At 44.6% G+C, this 19,508-nt stretch overlaps 1 protein-coding gene across 10 annotated transcripts in view; it reads right to left on the reverse strand.

Annotated features, from left to right (window-relative positions):
• Positions 1-654: 654 nt before the first annotated feature.
• The window catches only part of PIGN (phosphatidylinositol glycan anchor biosynthesis class N), a 106,677-nt gene continuing 87,823 nt past the window's right edge, over positions 655-19,508 (reverse strand). For 9 of the 10 annotated variants that reach the window (XM_055559709.1, XM_055559717.1, XM_055559716.1 and 6 more), the window contains one exon: positions 655-964. In XM_055559709.1, the coding sequence (XP_055415684.1) occupies positions 841-964 (124 nt within the window). In that variant the 3' untranslated portion in view covers positions 655-840. The other variant, XM_055559712.1, reaches the window with a different exon arrangement.

Here is a 19,508-nt window from a genome sequence, read left to right on the forward strand (position 1 = left end):
ATAAATAGAAATTAAAATTTAATAAGAAGACTTTGGGCCTGTCGCACAACCTGAAAGAAAAGCAGTTTCAACATGGAGTCTTATGACGGTGCCAGCAAGTGCAACCACTGGTTAAACAATCCTGTCAGGGGCTTTTCCCTGGAGGCACAGGGGTTAGGGCTCCACGCTGCCAGTGCATGGATGGCACAGGTTCAACCGCTGGTTGGGGGAGACCCCGCGTGCCGTGCACCCCGAAAATAAATTAATCAAAGATTTCTGTTGGAACAATGCATGATAAAAGCTATGGAAATTAAGTTATTAAGTCTTACAATTAAAAAACACCTGCAAACATTTTTCTCCACATCCTGATTGTTTTTCTAGTGCTGTTTAGTCATTAGAACTACTTGCAAAACCAGTGCTGAGAGCTGATGGATATTTATGGGGCCACCTGGTGATTTCCTTCAAGTTCAGCCAGTGCACTGATTCCGGATGTGATCAGCACTGCCCCCTCAGGAGCATGTTACAGGAAGCTGTACAGTGGGGGCTGGAGATGGTTACGGCTGCTCTGAAACATCAGTGAGAAGAAGAGTTTCCAACCAGAGGGAAAAATGAAAATGGAGAATGCCTTACGAGGCTTTTCCACAGGTGTAACCACTATTTCACGCATGCCAAACCTCAATAAAATGGAAGCTCTTTTATTCCAGATAACCTGTAAATTCAGAATTCCACATGTAATTTCCTTATACATGCAGAATGTGTTACACGTTGATTTCCATCTTCTTAATGAATCCTTGACAAGATTTTAGTTGAAAAGGAGAACGAGAAACAGGCCCTGGATGCTGAAAGATGGCTTTGGAAACTTTATATGACGTGGCTTTTGGGTCTGCCATACAGACTGAGTTTCCTTGTCGTGAGCATCTGAGCTAGGCAGTTGAGAAACACCATAAAGATGGTCATGGACATGACAATCACGTAGTGGCTGATGCTGCAGGAGAAAAAGAAACATGTTACAGGCGGACAGAACACTCAAGAGGAAGACCATAAGACTCTGGACATGACAATCACGTAGTGGCTGATGCTGCAGGAGAAAAAGAAACATGTTACAGGCGGACAGAACACTCAAGAGGAAGACCATAAGACTCCGCTAACATTTCCAAACATACAGGTGATCCTTGAACAACTCAGGGATTAGGGGTGCCAAGCTTCTGAGCAGTTGAAAATCGATCTACAACTTTATAGTTGGCCCTGAGCATCCTAGGTTCCTACGTATCTGTGGTTTGGTCTCTTTGCCCTCAGCCAACCACAGATCATTAGCACTGCAGCATTTACTATCTAAAAAAAACTCCACATATAAGTGGACCCATGCAGTTCAAATCCATGTTGTTCAAAGGCCAACTGCATATACAAAATACATAAATTACAAAGGATATGAATGCTTTTTAAATAGATATCAAAATGTTAAAAAGAATGAATTTGTTGCAGAAGTAGTAATGAAAGTAAGTAACATTTTGAGACAACGCCAACAACTATAATCTGACATGAAACTGGTATTAGCAGTGCCTGTGTTTCTGTCACCATTAGAAACTGAGTTTAAACATCTGGCTTCTACAAAAATAAATATAACTTCCCCCTTATAATTCTCATATCCTCTGAATCACAGCCACAGACTCCCCAGGATGTCCCCAGATTCAGGAATATGGTATTTTAGAGCATGGCATTCCATACTTTGACAAAAATACAGGCCACAAAGAAAGAAAGAAAGATGTTACTCAAACTCAAATTCAGTGAAGTGAAAGTTTTAGTCAAAGAGTCTAAACAAAACAAAAAGGACACATCTCTCTGCTAATCTGAGTCAAACCACTGCGTGCCAGACTTCTGGAAAAAGAACACTATTAGAATTACTCAATCCCAGCTCCCATCTATCAGCAATAGTAAACGTTCAGTTTTTCTTTTTAAGCACCATACTACATTGTCCACGGCTTGATAATCAATTTGCAAATATGGAAAGAAATTGAGGATATAGATCTGACAAATGTGCAATAAAGCAGAGGTCTCCCACAGTGAATGCCAAGCTAAGCTTCGGATGACATTGGCAAGTTACTTATTTACTAGGCCTATCAGAGTTACACTTAAGAATCTAACTTCATAATAAACTTATACCCAGCTTCCCTGGTGGCTCAGCTGGTAAAGAATCCACCTGCAATGTGGGAAACCTGGGTTCAATCCCTGGGTTGTACCAGGGTTGGACCAGAGTTGGACCATAAAGAAAGATGAGCACCGAAGAATTGATGCTTTGAACTGTGGTGTTGGAGAAGACTCTTGAGAGTCCCTTGGACTGCAAGGAGATCCAACCAGTCCATCCTAAAGGAGATCAGTCCTGATTGTTCATTGGAAGGACTGATGCTGAAGCTGAAACTCCAATCCTTTGGCCACCTGATGCGAAGAACTGACTCATTGGAAAAGACCCTGATGCTGGGAAAGATTAAGGGCAGGAGGAGAAGGGGATGACAGAGGATGAGATGGTTGGATGGCATCACTGACTCGATGGACATGAGTTTGAGCAGGCTCCGGGAGTTGGTGATGGACAGGAAGGCCTGGCGTGCTACGGTCCATGGGGTTGCAAAGAGTTGGACACGACTGAGCAACTGAACTGAACTGAGACTTACACCCTTCAACAAGCTGCTTCGCAAGGATGGCCCCCAGGGCAGGCCCCAGGGAACTTGTCTTAAGAATATCTGGGAAAGTGACTGCTGGGTGAATGTAAAATAGGACAATCACCTAGAGGGACATGGAGACTAATAAGGAAAAAGGGAAAAGAGGCTTGCAGTCCACCCTCCCACTCCCCCAATAACTCTGGTCCAACAGGTGGGCAGCCCCCCAAATGTCAAGTTGCTGGCTCTATACCAACTTAGGCAAAGCTTCAGGGTGCTTACCCATAATGGGTAAGGCCCTCAGGCCAGAAAAGAAGAGCCTCTACTCTAAGCAGATTTATTTTATTTATTTTTGGTATTATAAGCTTTTAAGTAAGAATCTCCAATTATGAAGATTTATAGTTTCATAATATTTTCTTTGGAATGGCACTGGTTAGGGCATTCTTATTTCGAATCTTTCTCTAGATTAACTGATTAACCTTATAAAGTAAATTTGAAATAGAAAAAAAGAACTGGCTAATTAAAAAATAAGAATGAGAACTAGTTATGTCAGAAATCTGGTTCTGGACTAGGGTAGGCTTCTGACCTAAAAAGAAAACAATATAATTGGATCTTTAATTGCTAGACAAATACTATCATTAAGGCAAGATTTTTGAAATGTTTGTTTTCATTGTAAAAATAATGGAACAGAATATTGGACATGGACTTCTTTCCTGCTTAAATTTATGTGTGTATGTGTTTGTATATATGTGTTTTGGTATATTTTTTAACATGGAATGGATATGATATAGATCTTATCTACCACTTAATTATGAAGATTTCACAAAGCCATTTTCCAACTTTAGTAGCCACAGTGGACATAAATCACTGATAATTATCTACTTAAAAATGAAAATGATGACATTTCTCATTCTATAGAGCCCTCCTGGGAACAAAATGATCGAGATACTCATTTTAACAGAATACTCTTAAAAACCTCATGCCAAAATAGACAATATTATGTTACTAAAATTATGTGAGTTATGCTGAAATTTTATCACACAGAAGTTGGTAACTGGTTGACTGATCTTCCTTTAAGTGTCTTCCAAAGGGGAGCAATTCAAGCTCATCACAGCACAGAGGTGCCCGGAAAACATGGTATTAGAACACTAGAAGCTTTCAAACAAACAAAAAAAAATCAGAAAACTTTCCTTTTCCGGGAGATGGAGTAGGTGTATTTTCCCCTATTCCTCCTGCCAAGTACAACTAAAACCTCTGGATGCTGTATATAAAATAAACCTAAGGAGACTGAACAGTGGAAAGACGATAGATGGGTCAGGAACCTTGGGACCCAAGGAATGACACGGTGGTTGAATTTGCTGGATTTTATTCTTGCTGGCAGAAACTGGCCAACCAGAAATGCCAATAGACATAGACTAAGAACCCCAAACAACCCAACGTGGTAACAAAAGCCTACTCTCTCCAGTCACGGATGGACAAGGAAAGGGGCGGCCCCCAAAGATGGAAAACATTCAGAGACTAGCTGCTCCACTTCAGCCAGACAGCACAGGAGGGTGGCTCTGCCCCGCCTGCTCTGCAAAGGCAAGCGGGGCACGCAGGCCCACACTCACGCTGCACGGTGTGGCAGCAGCCAGTCCTGACTCGCATCGTCTTCTTCCAGCACATCCGGTCCGTTAACAGATTCCACTTGCCTCTCTTTCAGGATACTTCGTCAATCTAGCCTCTTGCCGCTGTTCTGAATCGCTGCCCTAGTTCAAGGGCATCATCTCTAGCTGAGCCTCTTAAGCAGTCGACCTCTTCCCTTTCTTGACCCCTCAATGGGTTCTCCATCTTGTGGCCACAGTGTTGCTTTAAAATGTAAAGCGTATCAAATACATCCCTGCAAAGAGTCTAATGCTTTGCCTCATACTTAGAATAAATTCCTAATTCCTTACAGTGACCTCAGTCTAAACCATAAGTGATATCACCTGTCTTTCTGAACTCTCTCCCTACCATCTTTCTCCTTGTATCCTTCTCATCATAACAACGTTCAAATTTTCAAAACTATTTGATGACATCGGGAAACGTGACCTTCATAGAAAGTCAACTTAAAAAAAAAACCCAACCTTGAATACATTTGCATATAAATTAAAACTAAAACGATATATATCAATCTGTTGGACTCGGGGGCTGAATTACAGTTGACTTCTTATTTTTTCTACGTGCTTTCAGTATTTTCTACAATGAGCTTATGATATATTTCTTTTCATGAGATGACTACAAATTATGGTAGGTTTAGACACAGCACTCTTAGGCTGAGCTCATAATTTCCACAGATACCTCCTCTATGCCATTTCTATTCCTCACAGGACATTTCAAAATCTGCAATGGTTTCTGAGATAAAAATCCTCAACCCAATACGATCATAACTTGTTCATGCTATGTAAGAAGGCTCACTCCCCAACCCAGGGACTGGAGTTTGGAGTCAGCGGTGAGAGGAGGGAGGGAGGGAGTGTAAACTGCCCAGGTTACAGCCTTAAGGACCAAATCCAGGCAGCCCAGACTGACCCTGGTTCCCTGCGGAGGCCGTGTTCCATGGGAAGAGCAGGCAAGGAGGTCAGGAGGCAGGCAGATGAAAGCAACGCCATGAGGTTGTACGAGAGTACACTCCAGAAAGTGTGCACAGGGTGTGGCCCGTCCACATGGTGGAACACGGCTCAGCGGTGAAAGGGAACAAAATACTGACACGCCACAACACAGGGGATGCCAGAAACGTCACACAGACTGAAGGAAGCCAGACATAAAAGACTACATGTCACCCGATCCATTTCTCCAAGTGCCCAGAGCAGGCGAACCTGTGGAGACAGAGAGCAGACTGGCGGTTTCCTGGGGCTCGGCATGGGAACTGGATAGACCAGAATCAGGCACGGGGGCGTTTTCTGGGTGACGGAAAGATGAAAAAACTTGATGGTAGTGATGGTTGCACAAATCCATCTATCTGCTGAAAGTCACTGAAGTAATTTAAATCGTTTAAAACTTTAAAATGGATGGAATTTATGATATATAAATTATACCTCAATAAAGCCATAAAAACAAAAAGATTATATTACAGCAGATGATTTTTTTTTCCATTAAATTCTGCTATCACTTTTAGGCCTTTTATCACTTCTAATATTTTTTAAAAACTTTAAAATATTAAATGACTTGATCTCTGAACAAAGTAAGTTTTGTAAAACCAGAAGGCAGGTGACCCCGCCTCAATTTGAGTGACAATCTATCTCTAAAGGGTTTTCCACACATCACCTATCTCGTCGACCTGAAATGGCCTGAAATCACGCACTATTGGCTCGTTTAAGCTAACACAGTCGGCAGGGAACAGTTGTGAAGCTCGTTGTCTCATAGTCTCCATGCGACCGAGTCCAAGGTACTCAGTTTGTGATCGCTTCCATCAAGTCTGGGAGCCACCATAGCGTAGCAGAGATAAAGGAGCATCAAATTTCTATCTGAAATGAGTTCAGCTGTTCCCACTCTCTCCTCTTGACTGTTCTGTCATTTAAATCAGCAGTTCTAACCCCTGAGGAAGGAAATGGCAACCCACTCCAGTATTCTTGCCTGGAGAATCCCATGGACGGAGGAGCCTGATAGGCTACACTCCATGGGGTCGCAAAGAATCGGACACAACTGAGCAACTTCACTTTCACTTTTTCTCAAGGTGTACATCATATGAGATGGTGGAGGGGCAAGGCGTGTGGATACAGAACCACCAGGCAGGTCTGTTCAACCCACACAATGGGTGATAAAAGGTTGATGATTCTTCTTAATTAGGATAATGGGCAATCGAAGCTGGTCCTATCTGTCAGATGTACTGGGAAGACACAGGTGGAGAATCATTAATTTTAATAAAGCTTAATGTTCACTGTCAAGAGTAAAGAGATTTTATGGTGCTTATTAATTACCTTTAGGAGGATATTAAAATATCACTGAACTCAATGGTAAGTTTTCACCACAAGGAGAAATGATACGGGAGCTGCCACTTATATTGCGGCGACGTGTAACAACAGCGCTTGGAGGAGACAGAGTCCAAACGAATCCTGCTGTCAAACTAAAGCCCCAACTGAGGAGGATGACGATGCACCTCACGTCAAGTACGTTTAGAACATAAATTTACATATGTTTTTATAGTTATGAAAGCTCCCTCAATAGCCATTTTTTCTCTAGTTCAAAAAAATACTACTTCTCTCAGAATGCAAAATAAAGGCAATACTCTGTAAAGTTTATGGCCTGCCATAAGTGAAGAAACACTGTAAAATATTAAATCAAGAAAATACGAAATTATAGCTCGGTTGGCCCCACTCAGTTTCACAGCCTGGGTAGGATATTTTTCATATGGCTGTTAAAAAAAAACAACACCCAATGCCAGAAGGTTCTCCAGAAAACCACTGAATTTACACCCATTGTTTTAGTTGGTCCTACTGACTGGAGTGTATTCCTTTAAGAGTCTCAATTTAATTTTGCTAAGATCTACTCCAAAGATGCACTTCAAACATATTGAACTACACTTATAAACAGATATCCTGCCTCATGCCCTAGCGATTCAATCTTTATTTTTAAAGAAACCATTATTAACCTGGAATTAACGGCTGAAGCATCTCTCCAGCCTATTTTGAAAGCCTGCTGCAGTCCCCAAACGATACTACAGACACTGCAGATACACAGGCTGCATTCGTGTATTGCATTTGAGTCCTCGCTCAAATTCTGGGACAGACTCTGACCATTTATACATTTAAAGAGCATAAAATAGAGAGGACAGAAGGACAACACTGCATCCCTGAGGATAATGGGCAGGGAGCGGCTGGAGTTATCAGCTGTGTCACTGATACAAAGGGCTTTAGAGGTAAGATTTGCCACCAAGGCGAACCACCGCAGGGGCACAGTTCATATGACCCAAGCTCCCATTAAGGAAGCTCCACCAGTGAGTTTAACAATATCTGCAACATGACAAGGAGCAGCTCAGCGTTTCAAATGTATATTCGCAGAGGAATAATTAGAAAGCTGAAACTAAGACCAACATTCTCACAAATAAAATGCAGGGGAAAAATGCAGGGAAAAGTAGCATCATGAAGTCTTGATATATGAACCTTGTTATATGGTGCTTAACTTTTAAGTCTTAAAGTGTATTTTCCCCCACTATCCAAGTCCTTTTCTGGCAATCAACTAGATGTATATGAAGATACATGAACCGCTTCTGCCCCTTAGACCTATATCACGTGGTTCCCTGCGGCTCTCTATACCATTACTGCCATACAGGATGTGAAAGGAAGATTTCAGAGTCCTAACTCACCAACAGAAGCAGCAGCAGCAACAAAAACCTCACTGTGTAGCATCAACTGGGCAATTCCATTTAGGAAGCCCAATTCTACTAACTTAGAGTTCATTTTGTTTCTCCATCCCAACCTCTTCCATCTCTCCAACCCTCATCGTCTTCCTTTCTTAAGTGGGAATCTTTTGTACAACACAATAATAGACAAAGAAGACAAGCAGAGCAGACCGAGGAGGAATGACTGGCAGAGGATTCAGGGAATTTACGTAGGTTAGTTCAGTGCCCTCAGTCTGATGAATAGAACTGAGCTCTGCAATCGTCTCTCAGAGCAAGCATCCCATTTAACCTAGGGGAGTTAGACCAGTGAGGATGAAGCGCTGAGACTGAGATAAACTGAGCTTTAGCAGGCTTATTACCTGGCCATGCCTTTAACCTCTTCCCATGCACTCTGGGTTTTTAATGTTGTATAGATGAGGATGTAATGATTACACTGGAACAAAAGGCATAAGCCAGGACTGCTCCAGGTAAACCAGGGTTACTGTATGTGCAGGGCAGCTGGCTGCCTTTAGAAAATACTATTACTACAAAATATTTCTAAAGCATAGTTTTTACCCTATATAGCATCAATTAACTATGTATTATTTTCATATTTATCATAAGTGAAGTATAGGGCTGGCACATGGAGTTAACATCCTTTTCTCACGGTTAGTGCTGCAGTGAGGGGCTGTTGGTGCATCACAGGCTAGGAGTGCTAAGGCCCCATTCTGGTTCCCTTGGTTTGAATGATGCTCACTGTGTGTTTTATGCCTCTGCAGTCTCTTTTTTGCTATTATTTTGTGCTCTGATGAACACTTTATTCCCATGATGGTTGTGTAAAGGAATACAAGGAATAGGCCCAGAGGTACCACACACATGCCAAGAAGAACATCACGCTAGATATTAAATTTGAGTTTTGTAATGGCTCAAAGCCTGTTTTAAAACCAAGCAAGCATAGGTAACAAAAATAAAGATAGATTAAACTAGACTACATCAAAATTTAAAACTTCTGTGCAAAGGACATAATCAACAAAGTCAAAAAGCAGCTTACAGAATGGCAGAAAATATCTGCAAATCATCTTATCTGATAAGAGGTTAAAGTCTAACATACATAAAGAACTCCACCCCTCAACAACAAAAATAACCCTATTTAAAAACGGGCAAAGGACTTGACCAGACATTTCCTTAAAAAAAAAAGACATACAAATCGCCAACAAGCACATGAAAAATGCTCAACATCAGTAATAATGAGGGAAAAGCAAATCAAAACAATAAGATACACTTCACATCCATCAGGGTGGCTACTATCAAAGAAAGAAAAGAAGAGTTGGTGAATCTTCTGCGCTATCAATAGCAATAAACTGGTACAACTGCTATGAAATCACGACAGCAGCTTCTCAAAATAGTAACAGTGTAACCACCATATGATCTAGCGGTCTCATTTCTGGGCATGTATCTCAAAGAACTGAAAACAGAGACTTGAATGGATAAAATGAACACCCATCTTGTAGCAACCTTGTGCACAGTGGCCAAAGGTGGCACAACCTAAGTGCCCACGGATGGATGAATGGACAGACAGCATGTGATATATACATTCAATGGAATATTATTCAGCCTTCAAAAGGAAGGGAATTCTGATCTATGCCCCAATATGGATGAAGCTTGAGGACCTTATGCTAAGTGAAATTAGCCAGTTACGGAAGGACAAATATTGTGTGATTTCACTTACATGAGGTACCTAGAGTAGCCAAATTCAGAGAGATAGATAGTAGACAGTGGATTCCAGGGGCTGAGGGGAAGGAAAAATGGGGAGATATTGGTACAGAGTTTCAGTTATGCAAGATGAGAAAGTTCTGGAGATCAGCTGTACAACAATGTGAAATCACTTAATAAAACTGAACTGTACACTATAAGCCCCAGCAAGACAGTAGGCGCTGCAGCGGCTGTGAAGAGATGCCCCACGTCCAAGGGCGGAGGAGAAGGTGCGGCAAGACAGAAGCGGGGGTGAGAGATGCCCCACGTCCAAGGGCGGAGGAGAAGGCACGGCAAGACAGAAGCGGGGGTGAGAGATGCCCCACGTCCAAAGGCAGAGGAGAAGGTGCAGCAAGACAGAAGCAGGGATGAGAGATGCCCCACGTCCAAGGGCGGAGGAGAAGGTGCGGCAAGACAGAAGCGGGGGTGAGAGATGCCCCACGTCCAAGGGCGGAGGAGAAGGTGCGGCAAGACAGAAGCGGGGATGAGAGATGCCCCACGTCCAAGGGCGGAGGAGAAGGCACGGCAAGACAGAAGCGGGGGTGAGAGATGCCCCACGTCCAAGGGCGGAGGAGAAGGCACGGCAAGACAGAAGCGGGGGTGAGAGATGCCCCACGTCCAAAGGCGGAGGAGAAGGCGTGGCAAGACAGAAGCGGGGATGAGAGATGCCCCACGTCCAAAGGCGGAGGAGAAGGCGCGCAAGACAGAAGCGGGGGTGAGAGATGCCCCACGTCCAAGGGCGGAGGAGAAGGCGCGGCAAGACAGAAGCGGGGGTGAGAGATGCCCCACGTCCAAGGGCGGAGGAGAAGGTGCGGCAAGACAGAAGGGGGGGTGAGAGATGCCCCACGTCCAAGGGCGGAGGAGAAGGTGCGGCAAGACAAAAGGGGGGGTGAGAGATGCCCCACGTCCAAGGGCGGAGGAGAAGGTGCGGCAAGACAGAAGCGGGAGTGAGAGATGCCCCACATCCAAGGGAGGAGGAGAAGGTGCGGCAAGACAGAAGCGGGAGTGAGAGATGCCCCACGTCCAAAGGCGGAGGAGAAGGTGCGGCAAGACAGAAGGGGGGGTGAGAGATGCCCCACGTCCAAGGGCGGAGGAGAAGGTGCGGCAAGACAGAAGGGGGGGTGAAACTGTGTTTAGAATCAAACCCCATTCCCACCAGAGACGCTCAGAGGGCTCAAACAAACCTTGTGCGCACGAGGACCCAGGGACCCCACAGAGACTGAGACAGAACTGTGTGTGAGCGTCTCCTGCAGAGGTCCGGGTTGGCAGTGGACTCCCGCAGGGGCAGGGGCTCTGGGTGCAGCAGACCTGGGCATGGCATAAGCCCTCTTGGAGGACGTCGCCATTAACCCATCATAGAGCTGCCAGAACTTGCAGAGGACTGGGAAACAGACTCTTGGAGGGCACAACAGAACCTTGTGCACCAGAACCCAGGAGAAAGGAGCAGTGACCCCACAACAGACTGACCCAGACTTGCCCATGAGCGTCCATGAGTCTCAGGTAGAGGCGTGGGTTGGCGGTGGCCTGCTGCAGGGTCAGGGGCACTGAGTGTAGCGGTGCCTACATGGGATCTTTAGAAGGAGGTTGCCATGATCTTCATTACATTCACCAAAGTTTGGCCCCAGGTCAAATAAAAGGGAGGGAACACAGCCCCACCCATCAACAGAAAATTGGATTAAAAATTTACTGAGCATGGCCCCCCCATCAGAGCAAGACCCAGTTTCCCCCTTAGTCAGTCTCTCCCATCAGGAAGCTTCCATAAGCCTCTTATCCTTCTGCATCAGAGTGCAGACAGACTGAAAACCACAATCACAGAAAACCAGCCAATCTGATCACATGCACCACAGCCTTGTCTAACTCAATGAATCTATGAGCCATGCTGTGTAGGGCCACCCAAGACAGATGGGTCATGGTGGAGAATACAGACAAAATGTGGTCCACTGGAGAAGGGAATGGCAAACCACTTCAGTATTCTTGCCTTGAGAACCCCATGAACACTATGAAAAGGCAAAAAGATAGGACACTGAAAGATGAACTCCTCAGGTCAGTAGGTGTCCAATATGCTACTAGAGATCAGTGGAGAAATAACTCCAGAAAGAATGAAGGGATGGAGCCAAAGCAAAAACAACAGCCAGTTGTGGATGTGACTGGTGATGGAAGCAGGGTCCAATGCTGTAAAGAGCAATATTGCATAGGAACCTGGAATGTCAGGTCCATGAATCAAGGCAAATTGGAAGTGGTCAAACAGGAGATGGCTAGAGGGAACATAGACATTTTAGGACTCAGTGAACTAAGATGGAATGGAATGGGTGAATTTACCTCAGATGACCATTATATCTACTACTGTTGGGCAGGAATCCCTTAGAAGAAATGGAGTAGCCATCATGGTCAACAAGAGTCCAAAATGCAGTACTTGGATGCAATCTCAAAAACGACAGAATGATCTCTGTTTGTTTCCAAGGCAAACCATTCAGTTATCACAGTAATCCAAGTCTATGCCCTAACCAGTAACGCTGAAGAAGCTGAAGTTGAATAGTCCTATGAAGACCTACAAGATCTTCTAGAACTAACACCCCAAAAAGATGTCCTTTTCATTATAGGGGACTGGAATGCAAAAGTAGGAAGTCAAGAAACACCTGGAGTAACAGGCAAATTTGGCCTCGGAGTACAGAATGAAGCAGAACAAAGGCTAACAGAGTTTTGCCAAGAGAGCACACTGGTCATAGCAAACACCCTCTTCCAACAACACAAGAGAAGACTCTACACATGGACATCACCAGATGGTCAACACCGAAATCAAATTGACTATATTCTTTGCAGCCAAAGATGGAGAAGCTCTATACAGTCAGCAAAAACAAGACCAGGAGCTGACTGTGGCTCAGATTATGAACTCCTTATTTGCCAAATTCAGACGTAAATTGAAGAAAGTAGGGAAAACCACTAGACCATTCAGATATGACCTAAATCAAATCCCTTACAATTATACAATGGAAGTGAGATTCAAGGGACTAGATCTAATAGACAGAGTGCATGAGGAACTATGGTCGGAGGTTCGTGACATTGTACAGGAGGCAGGGATCAAGACCATTCCCAAGAAAAGGAAATGCAAGGCAAAATGGTTGCCTGAGGAGGTCTTACAAATAGCTGTGAATAGAAGAGAAGCAAAAGGCAAAGGAGAAAAGGAAAGATATACCCATTTGAATGCAGAGTCCCAAAGAATAGCAAGGAGAGATAAGAAAGTGTTCCTCTGTGATCAATGCAAACAAATAGAGGAAAACAATAGAATGGGAAAGAATACAGATCTCTTCAAGAAAATTAGAGATATCAAGGGAATATTTCATGCAAAGATGAGCACAATAAAGGACAGAAATGGTAGGGACCTAACAGAAGCAGAAGATATTAAGAAGAGGTGGCAAGAATACACAGAAGAACTGTACAAAAAAGATCTTCATGACCCAGACAATCATGATGGTATGATCACTCACCTAGAGCCAGATATCCTGGAATGCAAAGTCAAGTGGGTCTTAGGAGGCATTACTACAAATAAAGCTAGTGGAGGTGATAAGAGTTCCAGTTGAACTATTTCAAATCCTAAAAGATGACTTTGAAAGTGCTGCACTCAATATGCCAGCAAATTTGGAAAACTCAGTAGTGGCCACAGGACTGGAAAAGGTCACATTTCATCCCAATTCCAAAGAAAGGCAATGCCAAAGAATGCTCAAACTGCCGCACAATTGCACTCATCTCACATGCTAGCAAAGTAACGCTCAAAATTCTCCAGGTTAGGCTTCAATAGTATGTGAACTGTGAACTTCCAGATGTTCAAGCTGGTTTTAGAAAAGGCAGAGGAACCAGAGGTCAAATTGCCAACATCCTTTGGATCACTGAAAAAGCCAGAGAGTTCCAGAAAAACATTTACTTCTGCTTTATTGACTATGCCAAAGCCTTTGACTGTGCAGATCACAACAAACTGTGGAAAATTCTTCAAAAGATGGGAATACCAGACCACCTGACTCGCCTCATGAGAAATCTGTATGCAGGTCAGGAAGCAACAGTTAAAACTGGACATAGAACAACAGACTGGCTCCATATCAGGAAGGGAGTACATCAAGGCTGTAAATTGTCAGCCTTCCTATTTAACTTATATGCAGAGTACCTCATGAAAAACGCTGGGCTGGATGAAGCACAAGCTGGAATCAAGAATGCCAGGAGAAATATCAATAACCTCAGATATGTGGAAGGCAATGGCAACCCACTCCAGTATTCTTGCCTAGAGAATCCTATGGACAGAGAAACCTGGTGGGCTGCTGTCCATAGGGTCACATAGAGTCAGACATGACTAAAGCGACTCAGCGTGCATGCCTGCATGCACTGGAGAAGGAAATGGCAACCCACTCCAGTATTCTTGCCTGGAGAATCCCAGGGACGGCGGGGCCTGGTGGGCTGCCATCTATGGAGTTGCACAGAGTCGGACACGACTGAAGTGACTTAGCAGCAGCAGCAGATATGCAGATGACACCACCCTTATGGCAGAAAGGGAAGAAGAACTAAAGAGCCTCCTGATGAAAGTGAAAGAGGAGAGTGAAAAAGTTGGCTTAAAGCTCAACATTGAGAAAACTAAGATCATGGCATCCGGTCCCATCACTTCATGGCAAATGGGGAAACAGTGGAAACAGTGACAGACTATCTTTTTGGGCTCCAAAATCACTGCAGATGGTGATTGCAGCCATGCAATTAAAAGAAGATTGCTCCTTGGAAAAAAAGTTACGACTAACCTAGACAGCATATTAAAAAGCAGAAACATTACTTGCCAACAAAGGTCCATCTAGTCAAAGCTATGGTTTTTCCAGTAGTCATGTATGGATGTGAGAGTTGGGCCATAAAGAAAGCTGAGCGCTGAAGAATTGATGCTTTTGCACTGTGATGTTGGAGAAGATTCTAGAGTGTCTCTTGGACTGCAAGGAGATCCAACCAGTCCATCCTAAAGGAGATCAGTCCTGAATATTCACTGGAAGGACTGATGCTGAAGTTGAAACTCCAATACTTTGGCCACCTGATGCGAAGAACTGAGTCATTGGAAAAGACCCTGATGCTGGGAAAGATTGAAGGCAGGAGGAGAAGGGTACGACAGAGGATGAGATGGTTGGATAGCATCACCGACTCAATGGACATGAGTTTGAGTAAATTCCAGGAGTTGGTGATGGACAGGGAGGCCTGGAGTGCTGCAGTCCATGGGATTGCAAAGAGTCGGACACAACTGAGCAACTGAACTGAGCTGAACTGTACACTTTAAAATGATTAAGGTGGGATTTTTATGTTATATATATATATATTACTATAATTTTTTTCAAGGCAAATTTTATAATTATCAAGGGAAAGGATAGTAGAAGCTGACAGTGGATTTTTGCAAAGTACTCTGACGTGGTGAGGGGCCCTGCAGCATCACGGCAGCCTGGGAAGACTGACCTTAAAGGGAGCTGGAAAAAACTGTGCCTGGGAGCACAGAAGAACTTCAGAGGGTCAAAGTGAATTGAAGCCTGAACGTTAGGGGCATGACACCAGGAAGCCCCGGGGACAAGGCTGTCATCGCCCCGGTGGCGCGGGTGTGGTCAGTGCCTCGTTTCCAGACACTCATTCCATGTCACTGTTCACTACATGGAATGCACTTGCATAAAAGAGGCAGTCAAGATTCCTAACGCTTAGGCAATGATTCACTTGTGTAAGTAACATCTAAAATATCACAGCTCCAGCAGAAGCAAAGTACACGGCTCCTCACTTATTTGCCAACAGAATGTACACTGTAGTTCTGTATTCAAAGTTCTCCAAATTAAGGTTCCCAAAAGCTATTTGCTAGAAATGTCTTTATCCAAAACCAATGGTTTCTGAAATTCTAATTATCACACTCCAGATATGAGGGCATTGGGCTTTTTTATCTCTCTGCTTTGCCCATATCCATTCTATCTGCCAAAAATACTCTTCCCCAACCTCTAAGTTCCCAACTGAAATTGTACTCTTCACTCAGGGCTCAGCCCGTATGCCGACCTTGCACAGCATGTTCTCGGTCACTGAAGCTGGAAGTGAAGCGGCCTCTGCTCTGTACTCACCAAGCCCTTAACCACACGCTGCCTCGTACCACAGTTATTTTGTCTTACAACCTGACAGCAGGGGCCAGATGCTTCCAGGGCTGGAATATCCGTTATAAGTTACACGTTAGAATCTCGCACTCAGTGCCTGAATTTGCTACAAAACACTCCGATGCAGAGTCATCTGTCTCTAGGGTGGGGCATCACCAAGTCTGGAAGAGGCAATGCCGTTTATCTTGGGTCCTTGATAACATCTGGGAATGCTTTATGGATGGTGAGAGTGCTCACTACATAATTTCTTCTCAAGAAATGATCTGTATATTAAATGTATACACATACAAAAAAATGGAACCTCGGTATGCCACGTTATTGCTAAAGCCTTTCAGAGCTAGTTTCCTCCTCTGTAAGACAGAAATAATTATACTTTCCTCATATCATTGCCATGAAAGTAATGAAATAACATGTACAACTCTGAATACACAGTGTGCAGTAAGTGACATTTAAACACTCAGTGGTAGGAAATCTGCCTGCCAGTGCAGGAGACCTGGGCTCAATCCCTGGGTCAGGAAGATCCCCTGGAGAAGCGAACGGCAACCCACTCCAATATTCTTGCCTGGAGAATCCCATGGAAAGAGGAGCCTGGAGGGCTACAGCCCATGGGGCTTGCAAAGAGTCAGACATGATTGAGCTACTAATATACACATTATATCAATTTAATACCTTTCTCAATAATCAGTAATCTTTCACTTTCCTCATTTGCTAATTAATTTAATCTGGCTTTCCCCTAGGTTTGGGTACAAGTTTTTTTCTATGACAAAACAATGCAATCCTCTAAATGGTTTCTGGAAAGTTTCAGGGACCCCAGAAGGGAGGAGAGATAAACATGATTGCATCAAATTCCTTAAACAAGCTGTATTGAACATTTCTAAAGAAAGACACTCTAGAATTTTCCAGAGAAAAATGGTGACTATCTTTAAATAAGCAACATGAAAGTCTGGGAAAGAGAAAAAGTAGTTCTGGGACAAAGAATACAGGACTTCCAGAGTGGATTAAGGGCTGAGGCTGATGCCAGGAGATGGAAAACAAGATGCTCAAAAGAGGCTTCTTTTCCTTCCCCTCTCTCTTTCCCTCCCTCCCTTCTTTCCTGCCTCCTCAACAGCCCTCACCTTTTCTTCCTTCCTTCTTTTTTTTTTTTTTTTTGATGAAACAGTATATTATTAGAGAGGAAGAAAAGAAAGGTAATTTGAGGGGTGTGTGTTGAGGGGAACATTCTGCCAATTAAGTCTTAGATGAAAGACTGCGGGTGACAGAAAGGAGACGGGAACAACAGTGTTGAAAGGAATGGGGTCCACGAGGGACTGCCAGGAGACGGGTGTGAGCAGGAGGCTGGGACGCCTGTAATTGGACAGACAGGCGCAGAGTCCTTGCTCAGTAAGTACTCGTCGAATGAAAGCAGGGAAGACTAAGTCAGTGGGTAAAGGGGGAAAAGGTCCTGAATTCTGGGATCCAATGCTGAAAAGAAATCTCAGGAGGAATACTGAGTACAAGGCAACCAAGGTCGGCAAAGGCGGCACAGCTCAGGAGGCTTCCTGTCGGGGCCTTGCCTGGGGGCATCTTGCTTCATCACGACGTTCCTGAATTTGCTCTTGACTCTGTAGCCCCAGCAGAAGTCCTTCTAGAGCATACGCAAAGCCTCAGAATTTCAGGGTCACCACGATACTGTGGCATGTCTTTAACTCTTTCAACTCCCCGAGAAAGAGAGCCTTCTCTCTGTAGAAGGTTTTTCTCTCAAACAGGGATGCGAGACTATCTGCTGTCTCTTCTGACATAAACAAGAAGCCACTGTGCCAGCCGTGTGGTTGGCAGTGTGTGCCAGGGTATGTGGCACCCGTTGGCACCCTGTCTGCCCCGCGACAGCCTCTCCTAGCAGAAAGCCACCTCCTGCCTCACTCCCTGTGTCTCAGCGTTTTCTCTTCGAGGAAATGACTCTGCTCTGTACCTTTAACAAAGGCTCCTGGCCCCAAACAGTTCTTTTCTGGCTGAAGACGCCCTAACTCTCGGCTCACTCCCTTCTAATCAGTATCTCTTTCTCCTGTAGATCCTAAATTTATATTATTCAAAAGTTTGCAACAATCACAAATATAGGATTAGACACAAAGCCACTTTTCCAAATAGGTTATCAGAATTACAAAACAAGGACTTGGGGCAATTCTCTCCAGGGAGACGCAGTGAAGGACAGTGGGGATACACAGCTGTGAGACCCAAGAGCTGCTGCCTGACCTGTTCAACTCCTCCCAGGCTCCATGACACCAGTGAGTCGCAGGCTCTCAGGGCCACAAGGTCCTCGGGGTAAAATGAGGCAGTGAGCATATCTTGCTGTGGAAAACAATGTCTACGTCACAGTGCCGAGATAAAGATCACGTGAACCAACACACCCGAGGGTCCTGTAAACACGGTGGTGATACCAGCGTCGACAGAGCCAAGACGGGGGAGCCTGTGCCCAGCGTCCTGGGCCTCCCACCCAAGTGTGAGCCTCCGTCTCGCTCTGCAATTTCCAGAGCACAGACGGACCCCTGCCCTCTGAGCTAGCTGCCTGTCTGTCTCTGAGCCCACAGCTCGAATACCCAATGGCTGGTGTGATTCTGCTGCAACACGCAGCCTGGTTCTGACTTGTGCGGACGGGTCACTACCCTGCTCTGGGAACGAGCTTGTTCTATTTGGGCCTGCGTGCTGGGCTCCAACTTAGACAGAGGCTTCCCTGGGGGCTCAGGTGGTAAAGAACCCGCCTGCAATGCCAGAGACTTGGGTTCAGTCCCTGGGTCGGGACGATCCCCTGGAGAAGGAGTGGCTACCCACACCAGCGTTCCTCCCTGGGAAATCCCATGGAGAGAGGAGCCTGGGGCTTTGAGTCCATGGGGTCTCAGAGAATCAGATGTGACTGAGAGACTAACACTTGTACTTTCAATCAGATCTAGGGAGGTTCATGCCTTCCAACTAGGATATCATCCCTCAAAGGGCTCATGAGTGAAACGAAACGGTAACAAAGTCTCAAAAGGAGGTTGGGTTTTCCCAGGTGGTTACTGCCCTCCTTCTCCTCCCCTTTCCAAGCAAGCTTAAGAGAGTGGTCGAGACTGAGAACTACCTCCTGACCTCCCATTCCACTTATGCCTTTTCCCTTCATTTTTATGAGTCATACATGCAGTACTAAAACAGCAAAATAATGGAGAAAGACTCAACTGAACAGCGACAGCCTCGTTCCTCCTGCTCACCTCTCAAGCAACTACTCTAACCTCCTCCTGTTTTAGACCTGCTGGGGGTTGCCTCCATGGCATGAATTAGTATCTTAATGTTGCTCTATTGATGCATCAATTTAAAACATCACTTATTAAGTTCCTGCTAGGAGAGAGGGAGGATTTGGTTGACTTATACCATACCCTACTCATGTCAATTTTAGGCAATTATTTTAGTTCTGTTTTTCCTTATGAATCAACTTTGAGGTATAATTTATATACAAGAAAATGAAACCATTTTAAGTATCCAGTTAAATGCATACTGACAAATGATTCACCCATGTACCCGTCAGCACGCTCAAGACACGGAACACTTCCATCACTCCAAGGTTCCCACACACGCATTCACAGTCATGCTCACCATAATTCCCAGGCCCAGACAGCCACTGATCGGCTTTCTCTGACTGTAGACTAATTC

The sequence above is a fragment of the Bubalus kerabau genome, chromosome 21 (assembly GCF_029407905.1).
Source record: "Bubalus kerabau isolate K-KA32 ecotype Philippines breed swamp buffalo chromosome 21, PCC_UOA_SB_1v2, whole genome shotgun sequence".
Taxonomy (NCBI): domain Eukaryota; kingdom Metazoa; phylum Chordata; class Mammalia; order Artiodactyla; family Bovidae; genus Bubalus; species Bubalus kerabau.